The following is a 14,419-nucleotide window of genomic DNA, read 5'->3' on the forward strand; positions in this document are numbered from 1 at the left end:
CTGGGAGCTGGTTCCACAGAAAGGAGTCTGATAACTGAAGGTTCTGCCGCCCATCCTACTTTTAGAACCTCCAGGAACCACCAGTAAACCAGCAGTCTGAGAGTGAAGTGCTCTTTTGGGAAAATCTGGAACTATGAGATATTTGATATACAATGGAGCTTGGTCACTAAGAGCTTTATGTGTGAGGAGAAGAATCTAAAATTCTGTTCTGGATTTAAGATGGAGCCAATGAGGAGAAGACAAAACTAAGGAAATGTGATCTCTACTGCTAGTTCTCATCAGCTGGAGGCTTTTCACAACATTTCTTGAACGGAACAAAAATTAGGAATTTATTATTGGTGACAAGTGAGGGTGTCAGGATTGGGTGTAAAAGGAACATCCACCAAAGGCTTAGTCTTTCCAAGCAAAGATGGGTTGACTCACCACTCTGAACTCAGTCAGTGAATTATCAGCCATTTTCTATACAAAACTACAAAGAACTTTGGTTCAGTTCATAATATATAAAGAAACTGGGAATCTGAAGAAAATTCTGTGTATGAAACCCAGAGATAAGAAGCATTGCTAATTTGTGTGACCTTTAAGACCTCAGGAAGTGCTGCAAGAGAAGCCATCATGACACCACATAGCCACATAGGCTTAGAAGGACCTTGAAAACCTTTTTCACTTAACACAGTCCATTGCTGCATCCAGATATGTAAGCTATAACACAAAGAGGAAGCCATATATCAACTTAAAGTTCTCTAGACACCTGCTCATCTCAGATGGACAGAAAGACAATGGACATTTGTTCCGTGGTCAGATAAATCCATGTTTCAGCTGCTTTCAGAAAAAAATGGATGTCTGGTTCTACATGCCAAAGATGAGAAAGACAATCACAGTTGCCATCAAAAGCTGCTAAAGCTAGGATCTGTGATGGTTTGGGGGTGCATCCAGTTTTCATGACATGGATGACTTGACAGTGTCTGAAAGTATCATTGATGCAGAACAATGTCAGGTCTTATTCTGAACAACTTATAAGCAGAGCGTGTGTAGTTTACATGTTGCCTGCTGTCCACGTCTGTCTCCTTTTGAAAATGTATAAAGCATCACGAAGTGGAAAATCAAAAACCACAGACTTAAACAGCTGAAGTTCTGTATTAAGTACAGACACAGATACAAACAGTAACAATTTTTATCTTCAGTTCACCAAACTGTCAAAATATTCACTGAAATGAAGCTGATAGCAAACATACCTCTAAAAGCAACTTTTGTTGCATGTGTTGATGGCATCAAATTCTACATTTAGAAACAACAAAGCTGCCTAAAGGTGTTAAGGGTAATGGATAAGACTGCACATCCTCTACACAACATTGCAGCCCCTTCTGCCATTGCAGCTAGTTCTGCCATCTAACCGCAAAGATGGACAAATCAGCTTCATCCTGCGACGGCGGGGCCTTTCACAAATCGTTACAACATTATGGACTCAGAGGAGGCGGGGCACTTACTCTGCTGCAATGACTTGTAGTCTGGTGTATAAAGTTTGGGTCTGATGCTTCCCTCACCCCACGCCCCGTGTGAAATACTGACACAAGAATGTGTTCAGTCAGAGGCTTCTTCAGCTCTGTTTCGATTCTAGATATGATTACTTTTTCTAAAACTTATTGAATTTAGTCTGTAAAGATACTGAAACATGTTTTGTTTGGGCTCATGTCAGTTACATAAAGGTTCAAACTCATTTCTGGTGCATTTTGGGAAACCTTTATGGAAGGTGAGGTTTGTTTTAACCTTTACCGCAAACTTCTTCTGCTGATGGGATATTTATTTTTATTTGTAGTTAATTAATCCTTTAGCTAGTTTTACTTTATTAACAGTCCTCTACATTTGTTTTCTGATGTTTTTCTGGTCAGCTGGACCACCAAAATCAGCCTCCCTCTGCGCTCTGAAAGCCACCAGACCAGGAACTTATTTCATGACGTGCACCCGTCCCTGCTGCTCTTTCTGCACCGCCTGCGCTCCATCACCATCTACAACCAGGTAAGTCACTGTTTACATGTGCACATAAACAACTGCGTGAGGCTATATGTAGCCATAAAGCCTGAATATACACCACTCTAAGGCTGGTTTATATCTGCAGAGTGAGAAGCGCCTGGTTAGCATGACTCGCAAAGACCTCAGTGACAGTGTGCTCGAGGTGGAGCACACAGAGGGCATCGAACGCTGGCTGGTGGTCAAAACTACACTGCAGCCCAAGAAGGTGAAGCACACATCCTCTACATCATATTCTTCCTCAGGGGTATGTCAGATGCTGCTTTGCGTTTATCTGGTGTGCTGCTGGCGTTCGGGCATTGGAGGGTCGTACGTTTTGCTCTGCACACACAAAAAAACATAAACGGAAGCAAATGGATTTTAATGGCTTATCAAACTGAAATTTTACAATTCACACAGCTCTTTCTTATTCAGCTATTTTCCTTCCTCCCTTCCAGGCACCTGCTGTTAGGTTAAGTAACAAAGCTGAGACAGATAAACCGTTCCAGTTTTCCAGCAGCCTCACTGTTAATTTGACGGTTACCTAAAGACGTTCCTTTAAGATGTCGGCATGTTTATGCGTCTCTTCTGTTGTTCTCCCTCAGATCAAAGAAGATGTCGAGTCGACCGAGCTTGCTCTGGCTTTCCAGCTCGGCAGTAACATCGCAGAGGGTGACGTTGTGTGCCAGCCTCAGAAGCAGCCAGTGTTTGCATACCTGCCCCTTCGCAGTTTTGGCTTTCGTTTCATTATTCAGGGTGAAAATAGAGAAATCATAAAGCCTTTGTTTGTTTGTTGGAGAAAAAGCATTGTGATTAACTGATACCCGTTTTTTCTCCAGGTGACTTTGACATCCCTTCCTCTCGGGAAGATGTTGATAGGGACAGCTCCTGGAACCAGTGGCTTCGATCAGAAATACCACAGCTCTTCCTTCAGGCCATGGACGTCTTCACTGTAAGACACAGCTGCAGTCATGAGACATTTAAAGATCCTTCTAAATTTATTTAAAGCTGAATATTCTGAATTTTATAAAACCTAACAGCATAAAACAATTAAATAACAGGTGTTTGGACAATGACTTATGCCTGTATATGTCATGACAGTTAAACTGATGATGAGAAAGGAGGAAGGTTGTGTTTTTATCACTATGAAAATAAATACAATAGGGCCCGTTGTCATGTCTGCCTGTTGTTTGTCTTTTAACTCGCATCCCATCATCTTCAGGATCACCCAGAGTTCAAGGGGCTCAAGGGTCTCTGTCAGTTCCTGCAGTTTATCCCCCTTCCTGACGAAGTGTTGGACTTTTTCAAGCCTGTCGCTGGGCAGATTATTCAGCTGCTGAAAGGGAAGGCCTTCCTGCCGACACTAAGCTCAGGTATTAATTAAACCCCAAAAATCCCAGAAGAGTCTGAACCCGTGATACGTAACCATGCAAATTCTCCTCTTCACATCATCTTTCCTAGATGGAAAGGTCGCGTACAAGCTGCCATCCCAAGTGGCTGTCTGTCAGGATGCTGTGATCCGCCAAGTGATTAGCGGAGACGAGCTGGACAAGCATCTGTCTCTCTCTTATCTCCATCCGAGTCTAACCCCTGCCCCACCTGCCTCCCTGCTCGCTCACCTGGGAGTCCGGTACCTGCGAGGATCAGACGTTACCACAGTAACCACAGCCATGGCAAAGGAGCTGGTGAGAAAAGGAGCCATCCATTCAGGTGTGCGCTGGGATTTCAAAGAAGTTTTTGATGTCTGGTGTGTAAAAAAATGTTCCAAAAGAAGATCTTATTCATATTCAACCTGGCATTTCCCTACCAGACGAAGGCCTTCGTCTGCTGGCCAGGCTCCTGGTTTGCAACTTCAGAGCTATGGAGCATGGCTACGGAGAGGCAGATTCCATCCTGCAAAACCTCAGAGACCTACCCATAATCCCTCTGGCTGATGGGCGCGTTGTTTCACTAAGTGGAGAGGGAGTCTTCTTTCCAATGGAAGAAACAAAGACAAAGAAAAAGAAGAATGTAGCTCAGACAGGTAACTATATAACTCAAGACTAAAGCCCTTTTCACTTATCCGTTGTGCCTTTTAGTTGTCCTCATTAACACGCCGCTGTCCCTCCTCAGGAATTGACACATGCTTAACTTAAGCAGCCCAGCCCCACATCACTGTGTGCTTACTTACATAAAGCTGCCATCAGTCTGCTCAAACAGAAGCACAGCTGGTTAAAACAGTGGGTTTCAGTCATTTAGCCTTTTACTACCTCCCTTACCAGTTCAGAGCTGTATCAGCAGCGAACCAACCTCAGCCCCCCCCACACTCCCAACTTCCACGCATGGCACTGAAAAGGCTGAATATTTAGGTTGGTGGTATGCAAGCATCACACTGCCCTGACCTGGACACAAACCCAGTAAAAGGAAGCATGATCCAAACTGGATGCTAGCTAACATGTCCATTGAAGAAGCTTTTGATATTGCCCACATTGTACACAACCCTGTATGCAACAAAGTGCAACACACTTTGTTTTTACACTATTAACATGCAACGTGTCATCCATGGTCCTGTCAAAGGTCCTTTAGTTTTAATTACTTGAAGCTGTTTTTGTAGGCGCCGACCACTATGGGTTGGGAACATCCCAGGAAAATGGAGAACAGGTGCAGTTATTTAGCTATGTAAGTAGAGTCCGTTTACCATTTACTGAAACATAAATGTAAATACAGAATATCAGACAAAAACAGTTTGAGAAATTCTGAATAGCTTTATTCTTCATTACAGCCGGAATCCTCTTGTGTTTTCTTTAAATTGTCCTTAGGAACAGTTCTCCAGGCTTCTTGAAGGACTTTTCAAAGCTCTTCTTTGGATGTTTCTGCCTTTTGTGTAGGTCTGCAGTCTGTGGAGGATCCATCCCTCCATCAGACCTGTTGCTACTGACTTTCAGTCCAGTTGTCATGTGACATACCCTCAGCGTTTTCTCCCTGTTTCCCTTCCTTAAGAATGGCTTCTTGACAGTCATGTTTCCATGGAAACCAGTTCTGATGAGGCTTCAGCCAACAGTAAATGGATCAACTGAAGGTTCAGATTTATCTTTTAGGTACCGTGTGACATCACTTTTTTTAGTCTTGACACTTCTTTTGTCTACTATTCCACCATGCTGGGATATGACAAGTTATCAGCTAATAGATCTTTACAAATCACCCTTTTGCTGCAAGAATTTATCAATCTGTGTTATTTTTGTTTTTTTATGTATTTTAAGAAATGGGAAGAAATTATATCCAATTTAAAATGTTTTTTTTTTCTTTTATTTTTGCTTAGATACAGTAATGTCTTATTATGTATGAATGATTCATAGGTCGGTGTTAAGTGGCTTAACAAACACATCGATCTACACATGGTCAGGTACAAGAACTGGACAGAAAATAAATGAAAAAGCAAAAAAAACTTTGAAAGACCTTAAGAAATCCTGGAGTGCTGCAGTTCAAGACTACTTTAAAAGGTCAAAAGAAAGTCTGGCCTCACTGAAACTAAATACAAGAAATGAGTGCTGAAAGAAAACTTTTCAGGTTGTATATGTCAAAGCATCTGCATATTCTTACAGCTTTGCACTTTTTTGCACTGAAAAATAGACCCAAAACAAAAAAACATGGACGGAGACGGCTGTGTTTGCACTTTTTTATGTTTTTGTGTACGGTAATTACCATGCACCTGCAGAGAACTTCTGGAGGCTCTTGTGCTGATTATGCAGCGCAAATCAACCAGGACACCAACAAACCCACTGAAAAAGGAAAGCAGTGAGAATACAGCACAGTGTAATTGACCTACTTTTGAAATAAATGTTATTTGAGGTACACATGTACCATTCGGCATCAGTTCTTTAAAGCTCAGCAGAAAAATACTTCAAATCACTGCAAAACAGCATGTTCTCTACTACTAACTTAGATAAGCATACTGTGTAACTGGCTGTGAGACAGATTCAGACTTCCCCTCCTGAGTCATGGAAATTCAGACACTAAAGCCTCTAAGAGGTTCTGCTTTAACAGCTACATCTGCCCCATTAGAAGTCAGCACACTCAGACGTTGAGGAGCGAGCAGGTGGGTGTATGACGAACCTGTACATGTCTGTGGACAAACTTGACCTCTTTCTAAGAATAACCAGCCGTGCAGCCACTCAGATCAGAGCCAGCTCACACGAAAGCGGAGGAACACCTCCCGCGTTGTGCGTCACCAGATTCAAAAACAGCACACCAAGATTTAGAATGGCAAGCATGAATAACTGATTTTCACACTTTGATGTAAGCGCTCTGCTTCTGCAGGTTGCTGTCTATAATAATCATGTAGGTTAAGTGGTTTGGTGTCTTAGAAGCAACTCTGTGCTAATGCACCTTTTTACATGTAAGCAGAATCATGAAAAAAATCTCAGCGAAAATGTCACAGACTGCAGAGCAGCTGAACTCTTAAGGAGACATGATTATAACAGAGATACATCCTCTATGGGGTAAAAACAAAACCACATCAAATCTCAAATGCAGGAAGGAGAGAAATCTGACACTGACATGTATTTACTAGAACTATCAGTTCCACCTTTGCTGTCTACAGACCTCCATTTTAAAGGAAACCCTGATCAGTTTCAGACATGAAGCTGTTGTGCTGCAGACTGTAGCTCATCTTTTGGAAACATTTATTCCATGGCCTCGCTGGCTTTGGAGTAGATTTTTCAGAGTAGATCTCTGTGATGGTTATCGTCACAGATACCATTCAGGTGTTGTTAGCGGAATGCCAAGGAGGAAAGACATCAGTAATGATCTTAGAGAAGCAGCTGTTGCTGTCCATCAACCTGAGAAAGATATGAGAAGTGTTATAAGGTCATATTTAAATCATTTGGAGTCCATCATTCTACAGAAAGAAGTGGAAATCCTTTAAGACAGCTACCAGTCTTCCCAGGAGAGGATGTCCCACAAAGTTTACCACAATATTAGATTGTGTAATATTAAGAGAAACTAAAAAAAAAGAAAATACACCCAAGAGCTACATCTCAGAGTTTTCAGGCCGAAGTTAGTATATTAAATGTTAAAGTTTAAAACAAAATAAAAAAAAAAGACTAAGTAAGTGTGACTTGTTTGGAGGAGTTGCACGAGAAAGCCTCTTCTCTCTAAAAGGAACATGACAGCACAGCTTATGTTTGCAAAGCTGATGATCTGGGCTTGTTCTGCAGCTACAGGACCTGGAAACCTTGCAGTCGTTGAACTCCTCTGGATACCAAAGTATTCTAGAGTCAAATGTCAGTGTGATGCTAAAACTTAGTCCAAACTGGGTCTTGCAACGTTGGGACTTTGATCCCAAACACAGCAGCAAATCTTCAGCAGAATGACTAAAAACAAGAAGATGCGGCATTTTACCATTTAAATATGTTTCAGTTTTGTTGAAATGTTGTGTTGGGATTTCAAGAAAACTGGATAAAGTTGCAGACAGGACTTTAAAAAGATTAAATGCACCTTCATTACCTCTGGGCTAGATTATTGTAACACCCAACCCAATCAGAGAGGCTGTTCAGGCCGCCCTTCACTGGCTCCCTGTCTGCTACAGAATGGATTTTAAAATTATTTTATTTGTTTTTAGATCTCTTAATGGCCTTGCCCTGGACATACAGTGGTGTGGTGGTTAGCACTGTGACCACGAAGATTCACACAGTTGCCTGTCTCTGTGGAGTTTGCATGTTTTTCCTGTGTATGCGTGGGTTCTCTCCCGGTACTCCTGCTTCCTTCCACCATCCAGAGACATGCATGTTAGGTTAAATGGTTAACGGAGTGAATGTGAGTAGTTGTTTGTCTCTCTGTGTTGGCCCTGCGATGGACTGGTGACCAGTCCAGGGTGTGCCTGCCTCCCACCTGCTAATTACTGGGATAGGCTCCAGCTTCCCTGTGACCCTGAATTGGACTAAGCGGTACAGATAATGGTATGCTATGGTACCCTGTACCACCCTATGTCTCAGGCTTGCTTCATCCGTACTCTCCCTAATGGTCTCTGGGGTCAGCTGATCAGCTGCTTTTGGTTGTGCCAAGAACGAGACTGAAGCTCAGAGGGGATCGGGCTATTCCAGTTGCAGCACCAATATTATGGAAAGGGTTACCTCTACATGTTAGGCAGGTCCTCTTTTAAACCTTATTTAAAGACCCTTCTTTTCTTCTTGGTGTTCAACCTTCAACACGTCATGAGTTAGTTTTTGTACGTGAGTTATTGTGTAATTTGTGCCAGTGTGTTCAGCACTTTGGTCAACCCATGTTGATTTTAAACATACTTTAAAAACATTTGGAACTAATGCTGCAAAATTTAATCAACTGAAGCAACTCTGTAAAGAAGAGTGGACCAAAACCAAAACATTTCATCTTATAACATAAGTTTTATTAGAAGAATTTACACATTATTTTCATTGAAGGAGATAAATTGAGCTAAATTACAGTTTATTTAGTTCTTAATGTTTGGGTTGAGACATGGAAAGATTCTCTAATTGTAGTGCAAAAAATGTCCACCAGGGGGCAGAAGACAGATCAGATTGTATGCAACAGGGTTTGGAGCAAAGTTTTTATCTTATGGTGGTGCTGTTAGTCTCACAAACTGTATGCATTAAATATGAATTCAAGCTTGGTGAGCATGAGATGATTTATGTATTTATTTATTTATTTTACATTTCTTGATACATCAAACCTTAAATTGGAAAAATGTACTTTCTTTTCCACAGATGACCAAATGAATGTTTTATAACTAAAAACTGTTGGCCCATGTTGATGTCAGTACAGGAATTTTAACACTATACCTGCAAATCTTTCTCCTTGTAAGTTAACATGACCCTCTGTCAGTGGAAACAGGGGACAGAAGGGTTCCTGACAGGAAATAAAGTTGCCAGGGAAGTCTTGATTTTCAGGTCAGTGACTGTTGTTTGAAGCAGCTCTCTGAAAGGGAAGATGATGTGCAGCACAAAGCTCAGGTCACTGAAGTGAAGCGGACAGAGATGAGTGTGATCTCTTCAGAGAGGCAGCAACATTAAACATGGTGTTCTTCTGAAATATTGAACAGTACAGACATCAGTGGGGAATCATTGCTGCAGAAAGGAGGAAAGTAGGTCATTGTAGGTGTCCTGTTTTAGGTGTTTACTTATATGTTAGTATACGAAGCATCACAGAATCCTAACAAGATCAATCCAGCTGTACATGTCAGAACAAACAGTCTTTTTACCAAACACTAGTATAAATCTTGTGTGTTGTCTCTGTACAGGACCCCTGTCTGCATTATACAAGGATGTAAGTGTGGTTCATCCGTCTCTGCTGAGCTGCTTGGAGCCTCTGGAAAGTCAGCAGGTTCGAGAGCTGCTTAAAAGACTCGGGGTTCATGAGCTGGAGCCACAGGAGCTGCTGGAGCAGCACATCTACCCTACAATGAAAACAAACAAATGGAAGGTAACACCACACACACACACACACACACACAAAACAACGTTATCAGAAAATATTACATAGAGGTGATAAGTTGTTATTTATGTTACTGTCAAAGTATGAAATGCAGGCTATAATGTCCAGGTTTTCTATAGAATTCCTTTTAGGTAAAGTGTAAAAATAAAAACGTTTTTTGAGAGGTTCTATTAAAATGTCATTTTTTTTATTATTAACCCTGTCCTGTCCAGCATCCTAACATACAGAACGATGGTCTGTGTGTCATATTTTACTTGACAGATTTGCTCTACCAAGGGAGACATGTTATATACATGGTTGTCCTTCATATTTTTATTATTTTTATTGTAATCTTATTTTCTTAAGTCTTTATATGTCAGTGCTGAACCTGCAGAGAAACGTACATACGTATTAAAATGTCTTTATCTCTGACAGAACAATAACAAGCCCACGAGCAACATGAATGAATAAATGAATGAATGAAAAATGAATGAAAAATACTTTATTATAAAAATTAAATTAAAAATAAAATTAAAATAAAATTAAAATAATTTATTAATCCCAAAGGGAAATTCAATATTGTAGTAGTAGTAATTTTTTTTTTTTTTTTTAAAAAACAATCACATTAATTAATTAAAGGCTTTGTTCTTCAGCCTGATAGCTGCTGGAAGGAAGGATCTTCTGTATCTCTCTGTCTTGCATCGGACTTGAACAAGCCTCCCACTGAACACACTCTGTTGTTTCGTCACGGCGTTGTGTAGAGGGTGTGAAGGATCATCCATTATCTTCGTCAGCTTGTACAGAATTCTTTTTTTGATGATCAACTCCAGCGGCTCCAGAGTTACTCCAAGCACAGAACCAGCTTTCTTGATCAGTTTGTTAATTCTTTTCAAGTCTCTGGTTCTGATGCCGCTGCCCCAGCAGATTGCTGCAAAGCTGATTGCACTTTCAACAACAGACCTGTAGAACATTTGCAACATTTTGGTGCAGACGTTAAAAGATCTCAGCTTCCTTAAGAAGTAGAGTCTGCTCTGACCTTTCTTGTAAATGTACTCAGTGTTGCTTTTCCACTCAAGTCTGTTGTCCAGCTGAACTCCAAGGTACTTGTATTCCTCCACCACCTCCACCTCCTCTCCCATGATGGAAACACTTCTATGTGTGTTCTTGTTCCTCCTGAAGTCAACAATCATCTCCTTTGTTTTCTTGGTATTCAAGATGAGATGATTGTCACCGCACCATTTCACAAACTGACCGACCAGTTCTCTGTACTCTGCTTCTTGTCCATCACTGATACACCCAACAACTGCTGAGTCATCAGAGTATTTCTGCAGATGACAGAACTCAGAGTTGTACTGGAAGTCTGAGGTGTACAGCGTGAATAGAAATGGTGAAAGTACAGTCCCTTGTGGTGTTCCAGTGCAGCTGACCACCATCTCAGACACACAACCTTTCAGTCTCACAAACTGTGGTCTGTTTGTGAGGTAATCGTAAACCCATTCAGAACGTGTCGGCCACAGATCAGACAAAGAAACAATTAAAAATCATTACCATGGCAAGACCAAGGCATCAGTACATACAACAGTAATTAATAATAATAAATACATACATAAATAGATAAGCTAAGCTCTAGATTGCTATCAAAAAGCTATTAAAACCATTAAATGCCTAGAAATAGTAAAAAAAATGACAAATATGATTATGCAAAGTGAAAATTGTGCAGTTTGGACAGGTCTAGAACAGCTAGTGCAGTTGTTCTCACCACTCAGGATTTTGTGCTGTTCCATTTTTAGTTTGGATGTTCTGGATCAGAAGACAATACGTATTCTATAAAGTCTACTATACACTTTATAGAATAATGTATACTTTAAAGCAGTGCTTCTCAATCCAGGTCATCAGGACCCCCTGTCCAGCATGTTTTAGAGGTAACCCTACTTCAACACATCAAGGAAGTTCATTAATCCGACTCAGGTGTGTTGGAGTAGGAACATGTCTAAGACATGCAGGTTTGCAGGAGCTGCATGGACTAAAACATGCCGAATCCATGCAAATAGGTAAATAAAACTCATAGTATATTTTGTGTTTCTGGGATAAATTTAGGTACAATTCTTGTTTTATAGTATTTTTTTTAGGATTTCTGAGATAAATGAATAAACAAAATAGTTTCTGTAAATATGTTATAAGTTTGTTTTAGTATGTTTGATATGTAAGAAGCCCCAGAATTAAACTTTGTAAAAGTCTGTTTTGGTGTTATAACTTGGAGCTAATGAAATATAGCATTACTTAAGCTGTATAGTTATACAGGGAATTAAATTAGGTTTAAATGTAAATGAAAAATAATCTTTAAAAAAATATAAAAACACCTTGTTTCCTGGACAGGACACTCTTCAGCCATCTTTACTGAAATGATATGTGACCATTTCTGCTGCCGCACAGCAAAGTCATGTACACATCAGGATGAGAATATCCTAGACTCTGTCGATTAGCCTTTCTGTAGAATGACTACGAAACATATGAAATGTCAAAGTATTTCATTTATTTTCCTTCATACAGTATTTGCATTAAAAATCTTTTCTTCTCTTTCCTGCGATTCTGACTCAAGTCAAAGCCCGAGGCGGTGGTGGTGAGTTACTTGGTTTTCATCAAGCAGCACGCGTCCTCCAGCCAGGAGTACGCAGACATCGCAGTTCCCGTCCTCACCTGCAGGGGGCTGTGCTGCCCGGCGACTGAAAGGGTGCACTTCTCTGAGGAGTACAGCAACATCAACCTGCCAAAGAAGCTGCCTGGTAGGAAGACTCTCACACTTCTGGAAACTGAGCCAAGAAAAAACACACATGTTGTTAACATGCACAGCTGACCTATGGTTATAGGTCATTTGATCACACAGTCCTTTGATAAACCAGTAAAAGTGCTCTGATTTAGCATGTGCACGTCTCATTTTAATAGCCTCTGGGTGGTGAAAACCCCACACGCCATCTCTGTGATCTTTGGTAAGGGACAGGGACCTCAGGTTGGGAACCTTTGTACTGAGTAGCAGACCAAAACAAAGAAAAAGAATTAGCTGGTGATGAACTGGTAACATGCTGAAGGGTGAATTGTAGTTTTACAGCTCTGTAGGTTCTCTGTGCTTCTTCTGTTGCATCAGGTCAAAGCTCAGGACAGAACCAGTGAGGCATGTGCAACGAGCTCTTGCCACTTTGAGTCCAGTTAAAGATAAGAATGTAGGAGTAATTCACCTCCCCACCAGGTCATTAGGCAGTGTTAGTCTGACTTAGAACAGTTCAGTGACCATGTTGGTTCCATAAAGCCACTAAAACATTCAAAATAGGTCAGTGAAGCTTGTTGGTAAATGTGTTTTTCGTTGGGGTCAAAGAGAGCAGGACATGCATGGGAGTACTGAACATGGCGGAGTGTGAGTGTTTGTTATATAAGCTGCAGTAAAGTGCACAACACTTAAAATGAGAAAACAAAATTCACACTGGAAATAATATAAAAAAAACTTCACTTTATACACATGCATGTGTTTTACCTACTGAATCCCATAATACATGCTGTACACTCACTGCTGCATCAAGTCCACCTTCTATAAAAGGTTGGACCCTTTTACCTCCAGACCTGCCTTAACTCATGGTGTCATAGACTGGACCAGGTGGTGGAAACCTTCCTCTGAGGTTTTGCTCCATATTGACATGACAGCATCACACAGCTGCTGCTGGTTTGTCGGCTGCATCCATGATGAGAATCTCCTGTTTCACCACATCAGACTACTGACTGATGCAGAAAAATAGATAACAGGCCATTTTATTACCTTACAGGTTTTTTATAGCAGAAACACTGAGTAACACGTTTTTTTGATTGAAAAATGTTGGAGTGGCACAGTTAAGTTTACAGCTGCATAGATTGATTATTTTTCTGATTGTTTTCTCAAGTTATAATTTATTTTAGAAGATACATTTTTCCATGTTTCAGGGCGGAAAGTGACGTCCTTAGACACTTGTTTCTGTGCAACCATCCAGACATGTTGTCTCATGTAATCATAATTTGAGCCAGAATCAAAGATCATTCAATACTAAAACCTATATAAGCTCTGTGGTGGAAATCTGAAATAAAGACTGTACACAGTTCCATGAAGTCTGCATGTTTCTGATGCAGAATAGTTGAAGTCCTTCAGGTTAAGAAATGTCAGTTTTAGGATGTGTGTCTCTTTAGGGAAGGATTTTGTGTTTCTTGTGCTCTAGTTTGTTTTTTGTTGGATTTGGTAGATTAAACGTGTTACAAAGTGATTTCCCCCCTCAGGCCTTGACTTTTTCTCTCTCCCCACACCTGCCAGAAACTCAGCAGACTCTGACTCTGCTTGAATTAAAAAAGCAATGTTCCAATTTTCCTCTTGGCAGCACTGAAAAGCACCACAGTAGATTAATTATACTGATGTTACAGCCTGCTTCAGTGACTTAACTGATATCAGAAGGTAAACATTACACACAGTGTTACCTGTTTACTTGTTTGTATTGTTACGCAGCATGTTTTATATTGTCCCTGCTTCTGTAAACCTTCATGCTGCTGCCCTCCTGCTTTCCTTTCACCAGGCTGTGACTGGATCTTGCTGAGTCCTTGTTATGTGCAGACGGACGGCGATGTGGCGGGATGGAGGGAGCTGTTCAGCAGTCTGGGAGTCAGGGACGGCCTCATCATCCGCAAAGAGAGACGAACGATCACCGCTGAAAAGCTGGTAAGGAGGACATCCCTGTTACCACAGCTGTCATGAACCAAACATGCAATGTATCACTAAAGACTAAAAGTTGGACAGCTCAACGTGGGGGCTCACAGTATAACAGGCTTGTCTAAAGACACAATATTTACTGGCTGCATGGACACCAGAAGCACATCTGCACCTGTGAGTCATCACGACAAATAAAGGTTGTGATAAAAATATAAATATATGAGTCACAGCAAGGTTAGAGAGATCAATAGTTGCTTTGAGGTTGAGTTCAGG

General features: G+C 40.9%; 1 protein-coding gene across 3 annotated transcripts in view; it reads left to right on the plus strand.

Annotated features, from left to right (window-relative positions):
* Nucleotides 1-14,419, plus strand: part of wu:fj29h11 (protein NO VEIN) — a 50,294-nt gene that overhangs the window by 17,622 nt on the left and 18,253 nt on the right. For all 3 annotated transcript variants that reach the window (XM_041973794.1, XM_041973796.1, XM_041973797.1), the window contains 10 exons: nucleotides 1,887-2,013; nucleotides 2,114-2,233; nucleotides 2,610-2,760; nucleotides 2,844-2,956; nucleotides 3,227-3,377; nucleotides 3,466-3,714; nucleotides 3,815-4,027; nucleotides 9,257-9,438; nucleotides 12,029-12,212; nucleotides 14,013-14,155. In XM_041973794.1, coding sequence (XP_041829728.1) covers nucleotides 1,887-2,013; nucleotides 2,114-2,233; nucleotides 2,610-2,760; nucleotides 2,844-2,956; nucleotides 3,227-3,377; nucleotides 3,466-3,714; nucleotides 3,815-4,027; nucleotides 9,257-9,438; nucleotides 12,029-12,212; nucleotides 14,013-14,155 — 1,633 coding nt within the window. The remainder of the gene's footprint in view (nucleotides 1-1,886; nucleotides 2,014-2,113; nucleotides 2,234-2,609; nucleotides 2,761-2,843; nucleotides 2,957-3,226; nucleotides 3,378-3,465; nucleotides 3,715-3,814; nucleotides 4,028-9,256; nucleotides 9,439-12,028; nucleotides 12,213-14,012; nucleotides 14,156-14,419) is intronic.

The sequence above is a fragment of the Melanotaenia boesemani genome, chromosome 21 (genome assembly GCF_017639745.1).
Source record: "Melanotaenia boesemani isolate fMelBoe1 chromosome 21, fMelBoe1.pri, whole genome shotgun sequence".
Taxonomy (NCBI): Eukaryota; Metazoa; Chordata; class Actinopteri; order Atheriniformes; family Melanotaeniidae; genus Melanotaenia; species Melanotaenia boesemani.